This window comes from Sceloporus occidentalis, unplaced genomic scaffold (genome assembly GCF_023333645.1).
Source record: "Sceloporus occidentalis isolate IW3139 unplaced genomic scaffold, rSceOcc1.0.p SCAF_238, whole genome shotgun sequence".
NCBI classification, from domain to species: Eukaryota; Metazoa; Chordata; class Lepidosauria; order Squamata; family Phrynosomatidae; genus Sceloporus; species Sceloporus occidentalis.
Window position 1 is genome coordinate 1,124,846 of NW_028317218.1, and position 25,513 is coordinate 1,150,358.

At 43.9% G+C, this 25,513-nt stretch overlaps 1 protein-coding gene across 3 annotated transcripts in view; it reads left to right on the top strand.

Annotated features, from left to right (window-relative positions):
- Positions 1-22,013, top strand: part of LOC149276470 (synapsin-3-like) — a 66,608-nt gene extending 44,595 nt beyond the window's left edge. For 2 of the 3 annotated variants that reach the window (XM_089503623.1, XM_089503624.1), the window contains 8 exons: positions 12,734-12,796; positions 17,124-17,266; positions 18,546-18,620; positions 19,037-19,139; positions 19,319-19,462; positions 20,700-20,787; positions 21,193-21,490; positions 21,881-22,013. In XM_089503623.1, the coding sequence (XP_089359749.1) occupies positions 12,734-12,796; positions 17,124-17,266; positions 18,546-18,620; positions 19,037-19,139; positions 19,319-19,462; positions 20,700-20,787; positions 21,193-21,490; positions 21,881-22,013 (1,047 nt within the window). Of the gene's footprint in view, positions 1-12,733; positions 12,797-17,123; positions 17,267-18,545; positions 18,621-19,036; positions 19,140-19,318; positions 19,463-20,684; positions 20,788-21,192; positions 21,491-21,880 lie in introns of all 3 variants that reach the window. The other variant, XM_089503622.1, reaches the window with a different exon arrangement.
- Positions 22,014-25,513: the final 3,500 nt, after the last annotated feature.

Below are 25,513 nucleotides of genomic sequence, written 5' to 3' on the forward strand. Positions count from 1 at the left end.
GCCAGCAATTAGCACAATTCTTTCCTGTTATGATGCGTTATTCATATAGATCCCATTGTACCACGCTGTGGAATGTGATGGAGCTATATATTATCATTTATTGATCTTATAGCGCTATCATGTTCTGCAGAGGTCTACAATGGGTTAACAGGACATGACAAGTAGCTCATCACATATGGACATAGAGAAACAAAAGGTGAGGACGGCTCTGTTCAAAGAGCTTACAATCTAGAAAAAATAATACTGTAGCAGATGTGATAAAGATTATTATTTCATATGTATATGTAATTATTTAGATTGTAAGCTCTTATGCGCAGATCCTTCTTTACCTAATGTGTCTGTCTCTGTCTTAGTCATTCTAGATTTGTCCTTTGAACATATGGACTGCCGGAATTGTTGGCGCTATATAAATAAAAGATAATAATAATAACAATAATAATAATAATAAATATTGTTAATGACAATAATAATAATAATCCTGTTATAGAATGTATAGAATGGTTCTTGCTCAGAGGGCCACTAAAGAGTTATATTTCCATCCTATACTAAGCAAATACATTATTTGGAAGATGACATCATACCTCCCAACATTCCAAATGGCCAAAGAGGGGGTACTTTTAGGGGTGGGGCTTTACCCAGACTTTTATGTTATTCTCTAAACTATTTATAGCTATTTAAGTAACTAACTTAGGCATGTATAGGAAGAAGCATCTTAAAGACATTCCCTGCTGTTCCTATACACATTATCAGGGCTTTTAGGGCTGTAGAACCCTGCAATCCCCTCATACCCAGCAAACATTCTGACCTCCTAGAAAAGAGGGGCATCAGGGAGGAAAGGGGGTCATCAAGGGGGGAAAGAGGGGCATCAGGGGAGGAAAAAGGGGCATAGATTTGAGTTGGAAGAGAGGGACTGATCCTCCAGAATAGGGACAGTTAAGAAGTATATGCATTTTTAGATTTTGGCTTTAATAAAGCATCCGTTGTGCTCTTTGCTTTTAAATAATAATGTTTTAGACGCTATTCCTTTAAAAACGATAAAAAGGGCGGCTGCTCGGCACACGGTGTACGGTGGAGGGGAAACGGCTCCGGCAGGAGGAGAATTCTTGGCTGGACTTATAAAGAGCCGGGCCGCGCCGGGACCATTCCTCGGGATTAAACCCAAACCCTTGGATCAGGAGTCTGAGAACGCAGAGCATACAAGAGAATTAACGGCGTGTTCAGAACACGGAGAGGACACGCGGCTGGGTGTTACATGGAAGCTATGAGACATGTAGAACTGCTGTCATTAAAAAAAAACGCATTCTGGTGGTGAAGGGGTTACGTGCATTAATAGGGGCCCCTAGACAGACCTGGGAACCTTCTAAACGAGCGGACCCTGAGACTTTTGAAACATTGGAAACCCTGACTTTATTAAAAAGGTACACTTAATTAACTCACCTGTATTCAAGCAGGAATATCAACCATAACATACTGGGAGCAAAAGCACCAACAGGGAGTCTTATATATGATCACGGGGGAGAGGATAGGAAGGAGTCAGATCCAGACTCCTAGAATCAGCCCCTTCACCCTGAGATTGGGGCAAAAACTGTGGGCACTGTGAGTACTTTAATAATTAGGTACTTACCTGCAGCTCACCTCCCCCACCATGGGCTGGTGATCCTTGCCACTGATTGGCTGCTTGAAACAGCCAATCAGTGGCTGGAAAGTGCCCTCAATGAACTCAATGACGCACATGCACATGATGTGGGGGAAGCTGGTGGTTGGGGAATGGGTAAATGTATATGGTGGGGGGGGGATTCTGTAGAACCCCACCATAAATTTAAAGGGGCCTCTCAGCTATGATATGTGTTACAGTGTATACGATGGCCGGTGACATCAAGGTCACAATGTATCTACTGTGAAAGCAAAAAGGATAAAGACCCCATCCTACAAAGTCCTGCTCCGGGCTTTTCTCTCCTATGGCTATCGTCTTCCACATTTCTGCGGCCAGGACACGTCGCCCAGTAGCCTCGACCCTTTCTAATGATGATTAGTAAAGCGGAGCCCTGGGGATTAGGGCTTTCGTGAACCTGGTATAGATTAATGACCGCCTGCGCCTCTCGGACCGCTCTTACCTTTATCCTCAGTGATGGATGTTCCCCAAAAAGCAACAGACTCAGGATTCCTACATGGTGGTCCAAAATATTCAAACTACGCTTGCCTCGGGGGGCAGTTGATCCCTGGTAATCTGCACAGTCTGCCCCTAGTTTTCTGCCTCCATATGTTTACTTAAACTCACTCTTTTACGTAATGGTTTTTTTATTATAGTAAAAACTTCTGCTGTGCTGAAGATATGCAGAAAAAAGTCTTCTTTGTTAAAAATGCAGACTCTTTGAAAGGTTTATTCTTGTTGATGCAGTTGCAGTCTTCCGCCACTAGAGGGAGACGTGCCCAGGACTGTTAAAGGGAAAGTGTCACTAAAATAGAACCTTTTTCTAAAAATCCTTAATGCTCTTAATATCATCATTATCATAAAAAAATACTTAACTGTTTCTTTAATCCAGTTTGGTGCAGCGGACAAGGATAATACCCTAGGGGTCTGATAGGGGTGCTTTCCGAAGATTCTGCCCCTGTGACCCTATTTAATCTTATAAATCGTTTAACTTCATTTTGCAAACCCAGGGGTAGATAACCTCGGCTATTCCAACTTATTGACAACTTCAACTTCCAGCTGCCCGAGAATGATGGGAATTTGACTCTCCTACAGCACAAAAATTAAATTTAGAGATCCTTTTCCCCCCATAGATACCCAAACCTAACTATTAGTGGTGAATAGGTTAATGTCCCATAGAGTCCTGGTGCCATGTATGAGACATGTTTCTCATCTGAAGGCATTTATATTATGTCATCATGTTGTAAAGTGACCTCAGATCCATCAGTTATCACAGCAGTGTGTCTGAGACTTGCGGAGGAGCGAAGTCTGGGCTTGGGGGGCCACAAACTCTTTGCTGGAAGTATTCGCTCCACACGTGTGACCTATTCTTCAGGAGTTAGAAAAATGCCTAAATCCTGTGTCATTGAGAGAGTTTACCCATCCCTCAAATTCTGATATTCTGAGGACCTCAAGACTCAGTAACCGACCAAGTGGCAGCTGTCCATTAGGTCGAGTCAACAACCCAGGTCAAGGGATCACCCCGATGGACTCAAGGAGGATCAAGGGGATCTGCTCAGTCCTTTTGGTATATCTGCTCCACCTTCTGGTGTCACATGACCATTGGCACATGGATATTTACCCTAGAGCAATAAAACTATATCGGAGTGGACCATTACTGCCAGGGTCAACATAGATGAAGTCATCTCCCTTCTCTTCCCTCCATCCTAACAAAGGCGTCGGAACCAATCGACAACCATCAGCAACTTAACGATAGGGAAGAGATAACTTAACGGGGAGGAATAATCATGCAGATCCTCAAAACAAGAAGCTAAGATTACTCCTCCTACGGCACACACAAGCGCTGCGTAAACTGTTGGCGCTATATAAATAAAAGATAATAATAAATAATAATAAGGTGGGCTTCTAATAGAAATGTTGATTATTGTTATCTGTAAACCCCATAGGCTTATTTAATGTAAAGGATTAAGGAAAATTGGAAAGTTGCTTTAAAGGGACCCCACCTAAGTCTTAAATACCTAAAACGTTAATGCTTACGATTAAGGGTTTAAGATTTAACGTTATTCTGGAAGAGGATAGTTTAAGAGGATGAACCCCTTGGATCAATCATAAAAATAATGATTTTTGCAAGCGGCTCCCATTAATTAGGGTCGGTTATGTTTTCTTTGGTGTCTAAAACATCGCAGGCAGCAATAAAGTGACCTTAAATTCTTCGTCTTTATTAATGTCTTCCTCCTGCTTCCCAAAACGACTCGTTAATTGACCCAGGAAATCGTTTTCTCCCGGTCTGGTAATTGGAGCCGTTCGGGTGCTGAGGGGCAAATTACCGGGGGCTATTGTAGACATTTAATGCCTGCGTGTAACGTTAACATAAACAGAGGCGACGCACGGAAAACATAACACGGCTTCACATTCATCAACCAGACTAATGGTCAGATACTCAATACCGGTGTGTGTTGGGGGTCCGGAGATCAGGGTCCGTTACGAGATGCTTTAAAGGAGCCGTCACTAAATCAGTATTCTGGGGAAAAATGATGCAAAAAAGGTTTAAAGGTTTGGGCCATTAGCAGACTCGGACCTTAATCAGTCGTTGGTCTCGTCTTAGATTCAGGAGCCGTATGTCTATCCCACGCATGTTTAAATCCCCTCACTGTATTACCCTCTACCACCTCTGCTGAGAGGCTATTCCTCTTAAAGCAAATTATGTCCATGTCCAAAGTACCAGTGGCTGATACTCCAGTTATCCCAGTTATATTTGCCTCCTTCCTTACTTCTCGCAAGCAATAAACCAAGAAAAGCGCATTTAATGCAGTAAAATGAGTCGGCAAAATAATAATGAAAATAGGGAAGATTAGGAAAAAATTATTTGATTAATTTGCTAAAGCGCTACAGGCAGGAATAATATTCAAATGAGCAAAAAAAAAACTGCTGACAGGGCCGCTTTAAGGCGACACCGTGATTTTATTTTAGGATCGCGGTCGTTCCGCGGTGTTCTAGAGATTTATAAATATAATCCTGGAAAAAAAAAATCTCTTTTCCTTTCTCCGAGCTAAATTTAGACGCTTGCGAAATAACCTCTCTCCCCCTTCGCCAAGCGACCCTTTTGCCCCAGTTCCTCCCTGTGGATGAAGATACGTCAGATGTCCTCACTCAACATGATAATCCCCAGCGACGGATAAAATTGCGTTGGCTTTTACTACAGATCAAAAAAATACCTTTTTTTCCCCCGCGATCCTCGGAACAGCCGGAAAGCCGGGCAGAAAGAGCCAAACGTGGTGCGAAAGATGCTAAAATTTAAACATTTTGCCAATCGATATCGATATTCATAGAAACATAGAATCGGCCCCCGTCTAGTCGCCCGTTTCTCCTGCTGTAAAGACTCAAACCTTAATCAGTCGTTGGTCTCGTCTTAGATTCAGGAGCCGTAGGTCTATCCCATGCATGTTTAATCCCCTCACTGTATTACCCTCTACCACTTCTGCTTGGAGGCTGAGCCATGTATCTACCAACCTCTGTAAAGTAAATCTTCCTTACGTTACACACCGGAAGAAGCAGACCAGTGATCCACACAATTAACCAAAGCAAAATGTTGATTAAAAGTACTCATGTTTGACGCGGCTGTTTCAGGGCAGTCCCTTTAATTGACAAAGGCTATATAATTAACTACATCCCTGTCCTTAGTTTACCTTTTTTTCTCCTTGCTCCGCCTTCTAAGGCTTACCGAACCAATCAGAATCTACAAAAGAGGAGGGGCAACTTATTAGGGAGGAGGAATCATTACAATCAGGTGGCAAGTAGTTAATTTTTCTCGGTAGGGGACAGGTAGGGTTCGGAAAGTTACTGATGCGTTTTTATTATTATATTACATTTTTTTAGAATAAAAAATATTAGCTTTCATTCCATCATTTTCAAATAATATTTGTAATATTCCAAAATGGGGGAAAAAAGGATAATATTTTTGTTTTAAAATAATATTATTTTTCGGGATGTGTTCCGAAAGTCTTTTTACCCCATTATGCTTTGTAAGATAATATTTGTTACATTGTTAATAGGTCTAGAGGTCAGCCAAAGCAGCCAGACCCTTTAGCCTGAACATGGTCAGGTCCTCCTTAGCTGGAGCAACCCCCCCCCCCCCCCCAAACCTTTCTACCATAATGTATAGCGGTGGGGAGCAGCTGACCAGCATGGATGTCCTTTGAAGGAGCCAAGAGAAGAGTTTTGTGCGTAGGAGATCCACATCTACTGCTCCAACCATCTGGCAAATAGGGAAGAAGTTACCAGGTCCCCATGGGACCCCTAAACTATGACTGCAACCCTTATATTTATACGAATTAACTTTATATTAAACGGGACCACCATTAATAACAAACAACAGACATGGACGCCACTACAAGAGCAATTCCATCCAGTGATCCCACCAGGAATCCAACGGAGAAGAAGGCAATAGAGCCAGAAGTCAGGTTTAAATGGTACATAGAGGGTATAGCACAAGGGTGTCCAACCTGCGGCCCTCCAGCTGCCGCAGGACTACATCTCCCATAATGCTCTTTCAGCTAAGGGGCTGGCTGAGGAGTATAGGAGATGTAGTCCTGCAGCAGCTGGAGGGCCATAGGTTGGACACCCCTGGTATAGCATATAGGGGGTCTCACCATTGGTAGAGAGAAAGTCTACGTGGGCCAGCGTCATCCTTCTCTAATGCAGGGTGCGGAGGGGTGGCTGTGGTTTGCTTCCACCGTCTCCATACCAGGCCTGCTGTTTACCGGTCATCGGCTCGATCTTACTTTCCTGTGACTACATCTTCTGGAATTTCTGTACAAAATGACCTTGGCCTTGTGCCAAAGGTGAGCAAACCATCCGAATCTAATTACAATAACATTTTGGACTTCTTAATTGTTTTTCTTTTTTCTCTTTCGTTGATGAGTAAAAGCTTTGGAATTTGGGCAGGAAGTATGATAGAACCCGTCTTAAAACTTCGAGTGATACATGTGATATAAAGTGTCTGTTTATAGTCATACAGTGGAAGCTGTGGTTTTTTTAGGGGGGGTTACAAAACCCCCAAGCTTGTGATCGTCGCAAGGTGGCCAGGTGGGATCTCCAATGGACATCCCCAAAGGATCTCCCCAAACTGGCCCATGATCCTCACTGCTCACAAAAGCAGGACAGCAGGGCAGTTCCCAAAAATCAGGACTGTCCTGCGAAAAGCAGGACACTTTGGAAGGTTGTCTTAATTATTCTTTGTAAAGCACGTAGTATTTTCGCTCGTAGAAACAGCTACACGGCAGCTGAGACGGATTAAAGGCAACTTTGGCTACTTTGAAATAAACAAGGTTTGGGTCATTTCGTGGGGGTAGTTTGGAAGATTTCGACACCACGAGGGCAACGTGTGATAACACAAAACATGTGTAGGGTAGTTTCTCAAATCTGCCAAGGGGTAGGACATGCTGGAAACGCAGCTCTCCACCCAGAAAGAAAAACGTTACTTAAAAGTTAAAGTATCTGGTAAAAAAAACAACCTAAACCTAAAACCTGATTTTCCCCAATCTGCTTATCACAGAAACCGAGAATTTCCGGGGAGAGAAAAATTATTGCCCCATCCAGTCTCAAAGGGAAAGCTTGATTGTAGTTGTTATTTGATTGTAAGCTCCTGCGAACATTTTTTTCTGTTGTAATATACAATTTGAACGTCTCCAATGGCAGCTTGAAAGACGGGGTGTATGGCGTATATATCGAAATTAAAAATGATTGCTGCCCTGTAGACGTATCCGGGGACTCTCTGGGTTTGGGTCTCTGGGTCAGTTTCTTCTTTCTCCGGGCAGACGTTGGAACGTTACCGTCTCCCCGACAGGTCCTTGAAGCAGCCAATCAGAGGCAGGAAAGCACCCATGGAACACTTGGCGAAACGCATCTCCTGAGTGGCCAATACCTGGGAATGGAGAAAAGGGGCAAATGCCCATGAAGGGATTCTGCGGAACGCTTCCATACATTGGCAAGGGGGGGGGGCACTATGCCATTTAAAGGGGCCACACAGCTGTCATATACATTAAAGTGCATAGGATGGCTGCAGTGTCCCTTTAACTATAGACACAGACAGCGATGGACACGGAGCACGGGTCTGCAAACTTTCCCAACGTTCTGTTTTTCCACCGGCTGGAACATCTCCACGTTTGCTAACACGCGTTCGGGAAACCTCAAGGAACACAATGACTAAATTGTCAGGTTTTCTATCGCCAAAGGGGTTATTTACTTTCTACACCGTATGAGCTAAAACTTTCCACACTGGCTAAAAAGGACTGGCACCGGCAGAATCCGCCGCATCCACAAAAGGGTTTTCTTAAAAACAAAAAAAAAAATAATGACTCAATTTGTTAAAGGGAACAGAGCTCGCATTTCATACACGCGCGGCTGGTAACATCGTAGCAACGCGGCCAGCGTGTAGCATGACACGTCCCCCCCCCACACACACCCGCGCGTTTCAGCCATGTCAGCGAGACATGCAGACGGAGGGTGGAGTGGTCTGGACCGGTCACAGAATGTGAAGTGAATCAGATCTATGCATGAGGTCACCCTCCACTCCCAAAAAAGCGTGGCCGTGTACCGTACACTTTATTATTGTTTTTAAAAGCATTCAAAAAGAGAACTTTACCATAATAATCCATCGGGACTGCGTACTGGGGTTAGGATGTATATTAAGTTACTTTGGTGTCACACGCATCACATGTATGAGCTGATTGTATGTAGATATGCCAACAATGAAGAGTAGAAGGAGGCCATGACCACAGTGGAATCACCCGTCCCATCTATTGACCCAACGGAGAATCTATGATGTCACTTTTGTCGCTTTGAGCAAGGAAAGTGTTGGTGGCAGCGGTGGGATTTCATTTCAAAGCAATATACACACTGTATCCATTACTATTATTATCATTATATTTTATTTATATAGTGCCGACAAGTTACACGGGGCTTCTTATTGATCATACTTTCAAAGGGGATGGCAAAACTAGATTTCACGGACTAAGACGACAGATACAGCAGCTGAAGAAGGACCTGCGCACTGGTTTACAATCTAGATGAGCCAACCCTGAGACTGTTTTATTCAGATTGTAGCGGCTCGCTTGTAGTGGCAGCCGGTTCTAATAAAGACCCCTAAGACATCAATGGCCGGGCAGGAGAAGATATTCTGCACGGAGTCACCTGTATTCAAGCAGGAGTTTCAGCTGTGATATAGGAGTGAGAAAAGCACCAGTTAGGATGCTCAGATAATCATTAAATAAAGTCTCAGGACTTAAGGACCCTGGGAATCACGAGCTGCAGGCAGTTCAATTAAGTTGTGCGGAAAACCACCAGCTATGACTTCAAATGAAATTTGCTTCCAATACAAAAGACCCAGCATTACAGGAAATAACAATCTGGTTAATCGTAAAAATATTATTTATTTTTTTGGTAAGAAAGAGTTGAATTTTCTTTTATTAAGGGGGTACAGATTTCTGTCTGGACCTTATAAGTCCTCGTTATATTACTTCTGGATTCCCACCATGAGTCAGACGGCAGACCATGAATCACAATCACTTCCCAAAATAAGACAAACACGGAGTGACCCACGGCGTGGGCCGTCCCCGAGGAAGACCCCTGACAGCTCACTGTCACAGACATGCGATCCGCAGATTTCCGGATCATTAGGCGCAGTTCCCACCCAATGATTCAGCAGGTCACGGACCCTAAGAGGCGAATGGGCTCTCTCTACAGCAAAGGGGGCTAAATGGGGAAGAAATCATTTCTATGGAAAAGTTCACGGAATAAATAAAAGTGCATTTTTTTTATAGATCCTACAGATTATTTTTTTTGTTATTCCGAAGAATAATTAATTCACAAGAAATCAAAAAAAGATAACAGAAGGGCGAGAGAGGTTAAGAGATACAATGTCTAAGGTAATTGTTAAGAGTACACAAAGTATCATAAAGATAAATCACGCTATACCTGTCTGTCGATTCCGCTGATACAACAGAACAAAACGATGAACAGACAAGTTGAAAAAAAAAAATATATATATACCATTATACCTACCTTAGGGAGAAGCTGCAGCCTTCCATACTGTTCTATTGAGCAGTGGCCCTACAGGGAGCCCGGCAGACTAGGATGATGGTGGCAATTTCATGGGGGCAGAAGCACCTCTACCGCAGAACTTGGATGGAGATCGGCCTCTTGGGCGATTAAACTCCTCTTGGGTCACTGGCCCTCTTGGGTCACTATATCGTGACCTTAGGTTCTTGGGGCAATTAAACTCCTCTTGGCTCACTGGCCCTCTTGGGTCACTATATCGTGACCTTAGGTTCTTGGGGCAATTAAACTCCTCTTGGCTCACTGGCCCTCTTGGGTCACTATATCGTGACCTTAGGCTCTTGGAATATGACATCATATCCCATGGTAGACCGTCGTAGAGGTAAGTCGTACAGGACGGCTAGGACAGTGCCCTGGGTCAGGATAATAGGACTATGGGCTCTGTTATCTATTTGCCGCCCCTCTCGGCCTGCCTTCGTAGGACTAGTTGGCCTAGGGGCTACCATTACTTTTTTGGGACCAGGCCCAGCTCCTGGCCATTCGGTAATTATTTTACGGTAATATATTTTAAAAGCCAGCCAACCACCTTGCGTAAAAGCTTCGTCTGTGGGCACATGGTGTCTCCTTGGGCTTGAGACAGCATTTCCAGGACTGTGGTGACATCATTGCAGTCTATAAGAAAACAATGGGTAATAAAAAAAAACAAAAAAAGACAATATTATATTTATATTATTAAACCTACCTCCGAAACACAATTCCAAGTAGGTTTATGTAAGCGGCTGTTAAAGAGGAAAACCCATTAGACGGATTAGACACTCGATGACCTCTGCTGTCTGGCTGGAAAGTACCGAGCCTCTCCTACCTCTCGACACGGGAAACCCCACGACGTCCTATCAAAGTTCAAGGGCTCTGGGATATATCACAGGTGCCGCCCCGTCATTGCCGAGTTAAAGAGGATCTTTCGCGAATTCTTCTGTGCAGCAAAAGGAAAAAGAAAGTGAAAGAAATTATAAAAATGTAAGGTTTATGGCCGATCTGTTCTCACTACTCGATGGCCTGGAGTTTGAAACCATTATATATGCTTTTTAAAGGGACAGCCCACCCTTTAACATTAGCTGAGTGGTCCCTTTAAATGTTTATGTGGACCCCCCAGGTACTTGACTTGCATTCCAGTTGAAGACATTTCTTACCACCAGTCAGCTCTATCACTGGCTCGGCGAACACTGGGGTTGGGGGGGGCGCATGCTAAAAAAGTGCTCCTGTTGATTTTAATGGGAGCGTTTTCGTGCCACTAGATGACGCAAAAAGTCAGCCTGCTGAGGAACGCTGCAGCTTCTACTAAACATGAGAACACATTAACTGACGCACAAAGTTCTTTAATATGTATTCTTCAAGAACACCTTTAATGACAATACCTGTCATCCCATGATCTTCGCGATCTCGTTTATGGCACATCACGAGCAGAGGGAGGACCGATCAGCTGGAAAACAACGCCTTAAGAGGAAGAGAACCAAGCCATGAACTGTAGATATGATGCCTTCAGGCCGGTGTTCATCTGGATGATGAGATCTGCCGGGCTCGCTGACCTCCACCTGACACTGAGCAGATGACATTACTTCCCTGCGGGCGCAGAGCCTGGCACCGTCCAAGCACAGACCTGTTTCGAAAACATCTACTTCAATAAGGTGGTTACAGAATAAATAAAAGTGCTATAATGCGAGTAAAACGATGTATTCCCTATAATTTAACAAGCTTTCTAAGAGCAGAGGAAGCCGGGGCTAAACCTACGAATTGGGCAGATTAAGAGATTAATATGGGTTCTACAGAACTGTCCTCTCTAAACAATGACTACCACCCTGCTTTGGGCAAAGGTCACAGGAACTTGCTCCCTAAGGTGTACCGGGGGGGGGGTAAATTAAAATAAACAAGGCTATAAATTCCTACATTATGAAAACAGTGGTTTCTGTCGGTATAAATTCACACAGCCCCAAGAAACGCTTGTCAAGGACATTAATCTGTCGTCAGACAGATCGTTCAGGATGTCATGCATTTCCTTAGAGAAAGAATCCGTCAATCTGAATAAATCAATACCAATCGCCCCCCCCAAGCGGCGACCGCCCGGTGATGTTTTTCCTATATGATTTTGAAATGAATGTGGACGTTCCTCGAAGCAGACGGAACCATTGAGCGGTATCAAAGGCATCCTTCAGTCCTAAGGTCCCACCGCACAGTAGATAGCGGGTCTTAGGTCAAGTTGGGGGACCTTGCAGTGGGACAAAGTGGGTACGGTAGCGGAATCCACACCCATGATATGAATTAAAGGGAAACTGTCCCAAGGTTGTGTCCCTTCTTTAGGGGAAGCCGATCAGAGCCGGCTTAAGGTGGGTTGGTTGGCACCGGCAGCTCCACATTGAGCCTCTGGTCTTTCCTGAGATACGTCACCATTAAAGTCAACTTGGCCCACAGCCCAGCTTGGTGGACGGAGCCACATATGCTCACGTTCGTGGGACGTGTATAACATGCGCTTTTGTAACCCATATTCCACCACCATTATTTTACCCGTACGTCGTAATCGCTCTTCAAATTGCTCACATTTTTGTAACAGTCGTTGGGTTACAAAGGCCAACGTGGTTGATGGGCTGTTACTTTTATGATTGTTACAAAAATTTGTTTTTTGTAGTGGAGTACGTGACAGTTTTAGTGGAGTACGTGACAGTTTTAGTGGAGTACGTGACGGTGTTTCGATCTGTGCTACTTATGGGTATATTTTTGGAACATCTTTTACACCTGCGTGTTGTGTACACAGCGCTTTACATTCTATGTTCCAATGTAGAACATGAGGGCTCAGTCCGGCCCTGGGGACAGAACCGTATCATATATTGGGACATAGGTAAAAGTCTGCTATGGTAAGGATGTGGGTGACCCCGCGTTCAGGGTAAATACGAGGATTTCTGTAACTGTCCTTTTAATTGTTTCCGGTATAAGAGCCGATATTTACTGTGAGTTTCTCATATGCTTGTTTTTTAGTTAACGACTCCAAGCTTCCCTGTGGTGGTCAAGATGGGACACGCTCACGCCGGAATGGGAAAGGTAAGGGGTACGTTAATTACACAGCGTCGGTTTGTGTGGAAATTGTATGTAAGGACCGTTTAAAAGGACTAAAATGATCCTTACTTTATTGTGTGTATTACGGATTTGATGTAGCAACATCCTTATTATATAGTTATTGAAAACTCTATTTCCGCTAACGGTAGCCAAATATACCATATTACTTTGTGCCCCAAACTCCTATGCCCCTCTTTCCTCCCCTGATGCCCCTCTTTCCTCCTCTGATCCTCTTTTTCCTCCCCTGGTGCCCCTCTTTTCTAGGAAGTCAGAATGTTTGCTGGCTTTGAGGGCATCTCAGGGTTCTACAGCCCTAAAAGCCCCAATAATGTGTATAGAAACAGCAGGGAACGGCTTTATAAATCAAATGGGGGTAAATAAACCCCATTATTCTTCTAAACGCCCCACTCAGTTACACGAATACCCAGCGATAGGGCATAAAGTCACATAAAAAATTTGGGAAAAGTTGTGCCCCCTCTAACTACACCCCCTATAGCAAAAGTGCCCCTCTTTGGCCAGTTAAAATAATTTGGATAAATGATGGATATTTTAATGAAGACGCAGAAGGCAGCGCACGAGTTGTCCTCCGGTACCTGCCCGATGAATGTTTTCGCCCTCAAAGAGAGTCCGGATTCATTGCTCACCCCCCTCTCCACCGGTCGCGTGCCCTTTTCTTTACCCTTATTTATTTATGGGAATTATGGGTCCTCCCGCGATCTTCCCATGCATGTCTAGCGGGGCAACAAAGCCGTCATGTGTGTGCAAAGAGGCCGAACGCCCCATCGGTCGGGGTCAGCAAGTGGCATTTACGCTCCAGACCGAGCGAGGAACACTGCGCGCTTTGTCTGTGCACAATGATCGCTCTTCGCTCTATTAAATTATAAAACGCTGGTTCTGTGTCTGATTTATTAAATCAACAGATACAAAAAAATAAAGCAAAAGAGACAGGCGGAGAGCGCCCGAGAGAGACAGCGAACATCTACAGCTTTATTAGATTGCTTTTATTCTGGTTATTCAATAAAATCAACATGGCTGCTTTTTGGCCGCTACAGGCTCTCATACTATCGAGGATGTGGTCCTGGTGTTAGCGGGAGTGGGTGGGGCCACTGTTTAGCTCCTCCCATGTCAAAATGGGAGTCCGAGTCTATCGAGTATCTGAGTCTGCCGTCTTGTGGCCCTAAGGACTGCGGCCCCTTAATACCGCTGGGTAATTCTAAGGGCCGGTTCCAAAAATATTTACATAAATAAAATAAATAAAGGAAGTTTGCAGAGGAACACAATATCGGGAGTCCAGGAAGTGGAATACAACTTCCTGTTTGAGCTGCGGATAGGGAGAGTCTAGAAAGTGGAATACAACTTCCTGTTTGAGCTGTGGATAGGGAGAGTCCAGGAAGTGGAATACAACTTCCTGTTTGAACTGTGGATAGGATTCCAATTCTATCTCTACTAAAGGATCATAACCCCCAACTGTGACGCGTGTGACGGATATAAACTTCGGACGCTGTGCCCACTCGGCGGGGTCCTCCATCGTGTTGGGGGGCAACTAGCTTCCTGTTAGGCAGCCTGAACACTGAAGCCAGAACACGCCACTGAGGATCATGGGAGTTAATGAAAATTTGCATGAATATCCCTCAAGAATAACATTAAAATGAGACATTAGGATAAAGATAATAACAATGTGACAGATGGATCTCAGTTACGGTTTAATTTCAAGGTGACATTTGCCCTTCGTTCCTGAGACACCAAAAAATAAATCGCAAGCTCTTCTGGCAATTTTTTTGCGGATAAAAAAAATACCCGCCGATCCGCCCGGCCGCTAATCTGAGAAGCACTTCGGATGTGTACGAGGTGGAACGCTGCCAGATTCTAAGTACGATGTTAACATTCTTAATATGAAGTGTTTTTCCACATTAGAGGACTTTTATTCCGCATCGTTATAGCAACAGAGGTCAACGTTTTCATAATCGTTTTTGTTTTTTTTGATGGGCCGGCCGTTGCCGTCCTGACCTTCTTTTCCCAGTGTCATCCCATAAATAACTCCCAAACCCGGACTCCTCTTCTTAGTGATGTCATCGACAGCCTCCTACGTATAAGAAAACAAAGCGGGTCGCCGGCGGTGTTTTCCCAGCTGCCGGTCTGTTTAGATAGTCCGAGCCCCAAAGATACCGTTAAAAATAACTTTCTGACAAAGTCCACTCCGTGATAAATCAGACCACATGTTACGGGGAGGAGATGGGCTTTAAATCCCACGTTGGCCAACAATGGCTAAGCAGGGCCGGACTAACCAATGTCCGATGGGTCAATGACGGACAGCGCCCCCCGGGCTGAAGAACCCTGTGATACCCTCATACCCAGCAAACATTCTGAGCTCCTACAAAAAAGGGGCATCAGGGGAGGAGAGAGGGGCATCAGGGGAGGAAAGAGAGGATCAGAGGAGGAGAGAGAGGATCAGGGATCGGGCAACCAAAGAGGGACTGGCCTCTTTGGTATTTCATTTTTCAGTTGGTATGGAATCTCCTGTAATATAAGGGAGTTTTACTACACTGAGAGGGTGGTAGATTTGTGGAACAGCCTCCCAGCAGAAGTGGTAGAGGGTAATACAGCAAGGGGATTTAAACATGCACAGGATCTTAGGCTCCTGAATCTAAGACGAGACCGATGACTGATTAAGGTTTGAGTCTTTACAGCAGCTAAACGAGGCAGACTAGACGGGGGCCGAATGGGGCCAGGAAATATATTTCTATATGTTTCATGTGGATCTTCACATGGAAAAAAAATGTAAATGCCCCTTTTCAAAGCGACTTTTCACATCACGTCCTGTAATCCTTCCATTCTTCAGCGCGCCGGATCAATTCCAAGACATTTTTTTCCTCTCCCTTTCCTATTTTTGGGGCGAACGGCACCTCGGACCGCATGCTTTCGGTCCCTTGTGTCCCAGCCTCACGTGTCGGGGAACTTTCCTCGATGACGCACAACACTAATGAGAGGAATCCTTAATCCCTGGCAGGCTTACAAACCGCAAAGACGGGATCGGACATTCATACAGAAATGAAGTCATTTGCGGTGTATAAAGAAACAACGTATAAAAAGAGGGGATTATTGAACCAAAACACCTTAATGCATACAATAGCCGAGGGGTCCCTTTAAATTAGCATGGTGCCCCCCTCCAAATATATAGGGGATCCTGCAGAATACCCCCACAGGCATTTACACGTGATATACTTACCATCGGTCAACTGGAGTGTCCCTTTAAAAGATAACCCTGCTTGAGTACAGGTGAAGCCTCAATTGGTTCAGTTAATTGAAGAAACATAGAACCTGCCGGCAGATCGGCCCCCCGTCTAGTCTGCCCGTATCTCCTGCTTTAAAGACTCAAACCTTAATCAGTCGTTGGTCTCGTCTTAGATTCAGGAGCCGTATGCCGATCCCATTAAGAATCTCACCAGTGGTCATGCAGTGAATATAACCTTTACGACTCTTCGGGAACTGTAGCTGAAAAGCATTATGTGAATATATTTGAAACAAAGTTTCTGGAAAGTGTTCCGCCGGATAAAGGAGGAAATTGTTACAGTAAATGCTGGGACAGAATCCGTCGAAGTTTCATTGTTGTCTAAAAAAATAAATAAATAAAAATAATATAATAAATAATAATAAATAAAGACAATGTTGTGGCTTTTCAGCTCATTTAGAACCCGTCCAGCGTCTGTCGTAATGTTACTTTTATTCCACGAGATAATCACAATTTCTATCATTTTACTTTTATTCTCTGGAAGCTGGATATAGAAAGGTCTGCCGGTCCAACTAAAAACACTCCTATCACTCTTGGCCAGATGGGCTGTGTTGTGCTCTGCTTTTTTTTAGCAGTTATTGTAGAATGTCTGTATCCTGTGGGCTTTGTAACCTAAACTGTGCTTACAGATGGAACGCAAACTGCAAAACCCAATGTGTCTAACAAAAACACGCCAGGAAAGGCGTCTAGAAGGGCAAATGGAAAGGGGGGACAGAAATACGTAAAGGGGTTAAACACTGGGGAGGGGGGGGCAATTTGTATTTACAGCTAGATGTATGACTTAAGGAAGGGGTAGTAGATACCTGACTCCCAGTGGGGGTATTACAGCCCAATACAGTAAAGGAATTTTAGAAAGTTGATCTACACACTGCTGGCAGGGTTGGAAGCCGGTGTATAGGCAAAGGGAAAGGGGGGCTTGTGTTTTGGGGTCATTTCTCTTGATCTATACATTTTCCTGGCGCGATCGCAGGTTGACCCGGGTGACTTTGCTTCTCTAAGCGTTTCCTTCTCTGTTGTCTTCAGGTGAAGGTCGACAATCAGTATGACTTCCAGGACATCGCGAGCGTCGTGGCAATGGCCAAAACCTACGTAACCACCGAGCCTTTCATCGATTCCAAATACGACATCCGGGTCCAGAAAATCGGAAACAATTATAAAGCGTACATGTAAGCATGGGGAGGAAAAATAGATCCAGTGTCAACATGTTAGCAAGAAATGGGTATTCAGATCAAGGGTTTCCATGGTAACAAGACTTTCTAAAAAGTTTTTTTAACACCCCCCCCCATGGACCACTCTGGGCACTATGCGGGATGACATGAGTAGCACCAGGATTTATTTTAGCACTCGCAGACAGCTGTCTCCAAACATCTAAGGAATATCACATTTACCCCCCCTGTCCAGCGGGCCGTGGGAGAGATCGCCGCGGAGAATGAGTTGGGCACACTTAGAACCACATGCCCCCCTAATTAAATCCGCCCCACGTGTGAATGCTGCCTCTCTCTGCCCCTGGGGTGATGATGATTAATGGGTAATTACGGATGACCCCGTGTTATAATCATACTCGGGGCACACAATGAAGCCATCACAGCCCCCGACAGACCCCCAGTGCAGCTCAGGAAGTTCCCTGCAAAATACCCCGGGGGTCTTACTGTTCCCAACACGAGAACACGCAACAAAGCGGCACTATCTGCTAAACGCAGCGACAGCCCAAAGCAGGATCCGAGGCTCGAGCCAAACGCCTGCAGAGAAATCCAGGAGACACTCATATCCGAAATAATCCATAATACAGTATCGCTATGCCGGGAATGCGAGCTTCAAGCGGGGGTCTCACCGGCTTCTGTAACCCCCTCACTGCCGGGGGGGCTCACACGGAAACACGGGAAATAAAACACATATATATATCAATACATATATATATATATATACAGTATATACAGTATATAGTTCTAAAAGATTATTCAGCGGAACATATGTTATTATAGAATTCTATCGTAATAGAATAATATAGAAACATTGCTAATAATAATAACAGCAATAAAAAAATTATAACTACTAATAATGTATTTATTATTATTATTATTTATAATAATATGAAGCAGGGATAACCTTCCTGTGTGTGTGATATATCTATATATGTGTGTTATATTTATATGTATATATGTATGTGTATATATATATATATATATATATATATGTGTGTGTGTGTGTGTGTGTGTGTGTTATATACCGGTATATATATATATATATATATATATATATATATATATATGTGTGTGTGTGTGTGTGTGTGTGTGATATATCTATATATGTGTGTTATATGTATATATGTATGTGTATATATATCTATATATGTGTGTTATATTTATATATGTATGTGTATATATGCACATATATGTGTAAGCAGCATGTATGTGTCCCTTTACATTGCGTTGATTGCATTTGCAGGAGAACCTCGATATCCGGGAACTGGAAGGCAAACACCGGCTCGGCCATGCTGGAGCAGATCGCCATGACTGACCGGTGAGGTTAACATATGATTTATTTATTAAGCATCGGGTCCAGTGGGCACGGGCAAACAGGCCCATCATACCTGCCCATTGGCCATATTAAATGGGCATTAGTGTAAAATACATATATCTACTAATCCCATACTCATTTTACTGCTCTCTTTTCCTGGGGGCCGTTCCATGTATCCACCACCCTGTATTTTCCACATTTTACCAATGTGGCTACCTTAATACTTCCCGTGCCACCTCCAGCTAATTTTTGCCCATGCGCAATGTGATTAACTCATGAGCCATATAGTCGACTGAGGCTACCTTATTGGGTGTCCCTCGCCGGCGAGATCCTCCTGCCGCTGGCCTCTAGTCCTTCTCTCCTTGCCTTTCGGTTGAGCCTCACCAGCCGTGCTCAGCCTCCATGCTCTCGGTCGGCAGGTACCGTCTCTGGGTGGACTCCTGCGCCGAGATGTTCGGGGGTCTAGATATTTGCGCCGTGAAGGCTGTTCACAGCAAAGACGGAAAGGATTATATCATAGAGGTGAGTCCTTCCACTTTACCCTTCTACATCCAGCAAATCAAACTTTAATAATTAATAATAATGACAATTTATTCTGTGGTTGCTAAGGTAACAGCAGCACTTTGCACTAGAATTGCTCTGTATAAGTAACCTCCGTGGCCCCCAGTGGAGTCACTGTTATTGCCGCTTGTGCCCCTCAGGTGATGGACAGCGCCATGCCTCTGATTGGTGAGCATGTGGAAGAGGATCGGCAGCTGGTGGCAGACCTCGTCATCTCCAAGATGACCCAACATGCCCAGATGAAGTCACAGACCGTGTCACCACCCAGACCCATGGGAAGCATTGTGAGCAAGTAACCTGCTAACGCCTTTACAGTATCGCACAAAGGGGGGTGACGTGGACCCCAAAATGTTGGTTGGATGCTGGGGGGCTCTGAAAGAGAGACCCCCCAGCAAGTGCAGGTAGCTGATGCATGTGACAGATCAGCAGTTCAGAGACTCCCTGTCTGAGTGAGCAGACAACCCATCCCTCTTTAAAAGGAGGTCCCATAAACACAACCCCCAGCGCTATATACAGTAATATACCCCCCCAGCGCTGTATACAGTAATATAACCCCCAGCGCTGTATACAGTAATAACCCCCAGTGCTGTATACAGTAATATAACCCCCAGCGCTGTATACAGAAATATAACCCCCCAGCGCTGTATACAGTAATATAACCCCCAGCGCTGTATACAGTAATAACAAGGGGACATCCTCTACGGCTGGAGGAAAGAAGGTTTCTACACCAGCACAGACGGGGGTTCTTTACAGTAAGAGCGGTGAGATTATGGAACTCTCTGCCAGAGGAAGTGGTGATGGTAAACTCAATAAAAGAGTTCAAAAGGAGCCTGGACGTGTTTCTTGAAAGCAATAATATTACAAGTTATGGATATTAGATTAATAGGGACAGAACGTTGATCCAGGGATTTATTCTGATTGCCATATTTGGAGTCGGGAAGGAATTTTCCCCCTGGTATGGGGCAATTGGCATCTGCTTCATAAGGGTTTTTTGCCTTCCTCTGGATCAACACAGTAGGGACACAATATGTATATAGGTTGAACTTGATGGACTTTGGTCTTTTTTCAACCTTATGAACTATGTTACTATGTTAACCCCAGCACTGTATACAATAATATAACCCCCAGCGCTGTATACAGTAATAACACCCAGCACTGTATGCAGTAATATACCCCCCCAGCGCTGTATACAGTAATATAACCTCCCAGCGCTGTATACAGTAATATAACCCCAGCGCTGTATACAGTAATATAACCCAACGCTGTATACTGTAATATAACCCCCAGCTCTGTATACAGTAATATAACCCCCAACGCTGTATACAGTAATATAACCCCCCAGCGCTGTATACAGTAATATAACCACCAGTGCTGTATACAGTAATATAACCCCCCAGCACTGTATACAATAATTCCCAGCACTGTATATAGTGACAATCCCCAGTGATGTATATATATATATAATAACCCCCAATATGGGCTTTACAGTAACTTTTTCTCCCTCAGCCCCAACAGATGCAGCCACAGGCATTGAAGTCACAAATGCAGCCACAGCCTGGACCCCAAATGGCTGGAGGTCCCGCTGCCCAGCCACGGCCTCCACCGCAAGGTACATTACTTGATGTCATAATAAATAGTAAATATGTTTAAATCTAATCACCAAATAAAGACAATTATGAGCGCCCAGTGCCTTCTTTATTCCCAGCCCCTGATACAATGTATCACATTATTATCACCTTATTACACAGGGGAGTTTCATTACTTGGGGTCCTATATTTTTTAGCAGAGCATAGTGACATCTAGTGGACACTTTTAGGTAATACATTTGAAAAAGTTGTGTCACCATGATTGATCATTATTCAAAAATGCACCCCCTTTAGCTGTTGGTTTATCTGGAAGATTCCATCAGCAAAGACTCTTCTGCTCCTTCTTCCCACCGACGTCTTCCCACGTTGCTTGAGTCAGTGTTCTTGGTTTGAAACATTGTTTAAGCTTCTTACATTCTGTAACATAGGAGGTCCACGTCCCGCCCAGGGCCCACCACCTCCCAGGACAGGAGCCGCGCCACAGCAGAGGCTGTCTCCTCAGGGGCAGCAGCCACAGAAGTCACAACCCAGCTCTCCACAGACTCAGAGATCTCCGAATTCTCCTCAGCTTCCTCGACCTGGAGGTGGAAGTTCTCCCAACCAAGCCTCCAAGCCAACCTCGGCTTCAGTCCAGCAACCGAGGCCTCCTGCTCAAGGGCAGGCGCAGACTCAAGCGGGGCTGGCCACATCTGCTAAACCACAGCCATCGCCACATCCTCACCTCAAGTGAGTCTCCCCATTTATTCCATTCTGCAAGTTTGAATGGCGGGTCCCCAAATTTCATGTTCGAGGCAGGAATCTGACCGCTCGATTCTCCATCGCATCAGTCAATAGAAATGTAGGCATGTGAAATAGACCATTGTAAATTTGTCAATTATATTGATCATTTTATTTAAAAGTTTTTGTGATTTTGCAAAGTTAGATAAGACCCGCCGAGTCATTTACACCACATTTATTTCTGATTATTTATTTATTTATGACTTATTATTATTTATCATTTATTTATCACCTAGTCCATCATTCACAAATATAACCCTGATAGCCCTCTCCTTTTATTCATTAAAGAAAATACCCTGTTAAATATCCCAATCTAATATTTTTTTTCTTGCTTTTCAGTAAATCCCAGTCTCTTACCAACAATTTCAATATTTCGGACCCAGCCTCGCGCTCCGCCGGGAATGAAGACGAGGCAAAAGCGGAGACCATTCGCAACTTGAGAAAATCCTTTGTGAGCCTCTTCTCTGACTAAAGGCCGGAACCAGCAATCCTCTTCGATACAAAGTAACCTTCCCGATAAGTCTTCTCAACACCGCGACGAAGGTAGACGATCCACCCATATTCCTTTAGAGCCGCAGGATCGTCCAGAGACATCTCTTCTTGATCCACCAAAGCCAGAATATATTGATAAGAATTAAGACTTTAGGACTTAGACCGTGTGGCCTCCACCAACTCAAATATCACATATCTTATGTTCCTGAATCTTACATTTATTTGCCTTTTTTTTTTGCTCAATGACTTTGCCACCATCCAGTTGGACGATGACTTCACGCTACGCTGATTCCCGCCCGGGTATTACTAGCTAGCCACTATCATTTTGCTTGTCCAGACTAAGCTCTATATTTATTTACCTGTTTTTTTTTTTTGGTTCTTTAAGAAGGAAGCTCGAAAATAGTCCTCTTGGTGGATCAAAGTGACCGAGCCAGTGGTTGACTTGCATGCAATCAAAGATTTCCTGAAACTATTGGAGCTCAGAGTTGGCCGCCGCTGAACCCGGGCAAATATCTCTTAAAGGGAAACTATCATGAAAAATGGTTATTTTGTGTTTTCCTAAGTTTATCGTAGTGTTCCGTAGTACAGTATTTTAGTCAAGGTACGTGCCAGATATTTCATTTTTATTTTATGAATATGGAATGCTTCAGTTAAACATTCATGTTGAGTCTGTATGAGCCGTGCATTACAGCACCAGAATCCCAACAACGGTCCTATGTTCACAGATCACGATAATGGTTGGTAATTCCTCAGTTAAATCATCCGCTTAAATTTATTCAATACACTTCATTCATTCACATTTTGATAATAGGTTCCCTTTAACAGAACACCTCGGCCGCCATTGATGTCCCGATCTATAGGCAGAGTTATGGTTGGGCTAACAAAGTCTTTTCATTGTCCTGTTTTGCTGACGTTTGAAGCTATGTTCTGTCTAAAGCTGCCACGTGATGCCTCTCCTGATACCGCAAGCCTAAAGATCAACAAACCATGAAGAAGTTCACAAAGTCTTCCTACTGGACTCCGCACCACAAACTGATCTCATTCTGATTCCTGCAGCGGATCTTGCATCCTTCCACTTAAAAAGAGCCGTTTTTATATGATCAATAGACAGCCCTCTACCAGTTGCTCTTCATTCACTCGGTCACAGCCTTCATACTCAATGTGTCCACCGATACCTGAAGTCACATTATGTCCATTTAAGCCTCGGCTTCCTTCCACCCTATGGTATCCAACTGGTTGCACGACAAATCTCGTTGTTGCTACATTATTCCATAGCATGTTAAATTAGCCGAGGACACGTACATCATAGTTCATAAGCTTTGTGCGAATGCTCGGAAGCCGTGTCGGAATCTTTAGTCATCCTGGGCCAAGTTTATGCAAGCGTCTCCTGGAATAAGACATCTTCCGGCTCCAGAGAAAACCCGTCTTCCTGATACATCTGAAACCCACGGCTTCGAGGCCTTAAGAGAGACTCACAAGGAACGCACCAGACTCGCATTCTTAGAACATTCAAGAGCGTCTCTCCTCCGGTACATCAGCGTTCTTATCATTGTGACTTTCCTGGCACATAATCGACCGGTATGTTTTTTTCCCCCATTTGGGTGAAGGCTGCAGTGCTTCCCGGGTCTCTGATAACGAGGCCAATTAACGAAGCCATATACTTTTGTCCGTAGAAGACAATCTACGCTAAAACCCGCGGAGGGCGTTGAAGGCAACCGATTGCAGCGTCCGGATCTCGACTGATTGTCGTACGTCGGTACTAGGTCAGCTGTTCACACGACTTACCCAAAGTTGTGGTTTTAAAGCTCTAATAAACGCAACGTAAAGGACACCATAGAGTAGAAGTTACTCCGAGAGCATGGGTTTAATGCAAATATTTTGGTAAATACAACTGTCTGAAATGTGTACTCAACATGTACTCAACCGTCCGTGTATAAATGTGGTGTTAGGTTGGCCTGCTGGGGGGTTTTTGTGAATCTTATAGACCACTTTTCTGCAGTGGTTCTCAACTCTGGTTCCGAGCTCCTTCAACAGTTTGAGCTCTTAGGGTCTCCTTACATTGATATAAAACCTACACGGTCAGCTGGTCAGATGTTTCTGTGGATATCATGACTTGCAGTAGCAGAAGATCCAACCAAAGTTGGGGACCATTGTCCTCCTGTGTTCCGTTTTTTCTTTCAATGATCCCCAACCTTTATAAAGCTGGACAGCACGATGTGGACGTGATCTGGATAGAGAATAAGTGTCCGGGATCTGGATAGAGAATAAGTGTCCGTGATCTGGATAGAGAATAAGTGTCCGTGATCTGGATAGAGAATAACCGTCCGTGGAGAGCAATTTCTTTACCCGCATGTGAATGTTTGTACCGGAAAGGAGCCAGATGAGGCAGGAGACCAGAGCGCGTGATCCTACGATTCCTTTCTTGTTTATGCCCTCCGTATTTGTGTTTTATTTATTGGCATCATTAAAAAAAAAAGTAAATAAATCTTCTGTGTACATTATTAACCCCTTCAATCCCAGGGGTTTTTGGTACCTCAAAGCCCGGAGCAATTTTGCCATTTTTGGGGTATGTCGGTTTAGCGATGATTCTCTTTTCCTGTGAATAGCGTACCCATGTAAACTATATATTGTTTTTTCAAGGAGAGATAGAGCTTTCGTTTGATACCATAGTTGGATGATTAGCTGAAAATTTAGAATGAGAAATTTAGTAAAAACTAGCGAAGATTAGAAAAATAAACAAATTTTTTTTTACATTTTCCCTCTGAATCCTCACAAAATTAGGTAAAGTGATGGAAAATCCCCTCCAAGTTTATCAATTCAGGTGTCCTGATTTCAGAAATACCTAATTTATATAGATTTTCCAGACTTTCCCAGCACCAGGGAGCATACTATAAGGTGTACAATTTTGTATAATTTTTATGCCTATGGCTTAACGGGTTTGGGGGTTGTGAACGGGGGCCAGAGGGTTATACTGGCTAGATGTTATGCTAGGGCAATGGGATGTAAGGTTTTTTTAAGAATTTTTTTAATTATCTTTTTTATATATATTTTTTTTAATTTTAATTTTTTTACATTTTTTTTTATTTTTTATATATTTTTTTTTTACACAGTAATGGTAAGAGGTCCTCCTAGGGACCTCCTGAACATGCCAGTGATGTCACAGGGACATCACAGCTCACATTATAATTTTTTTTAGTATTATTTATATTATTATTTTAATGATTTATTTAATATTATTTTTAAATCACTTACCGTTTTTTTTTTCCAGCTTTTCTGTTACAGGACGGGAGGGGGAGTGAGAGAGATGGTTTCTCACTCCCCTCCCCGCGATCCCCCTGCACCGATCACACTGAGATCGCAGCATCAGCAGTGACGCAACCCGGAAGGGAATGCCCGATCGCGCGTTTGAAACTGCGATCGGGCAGTTTACCGGTAACAGCTTACCGGCTTTCATGCCGGAAGCTGTTACAGACGATCGGA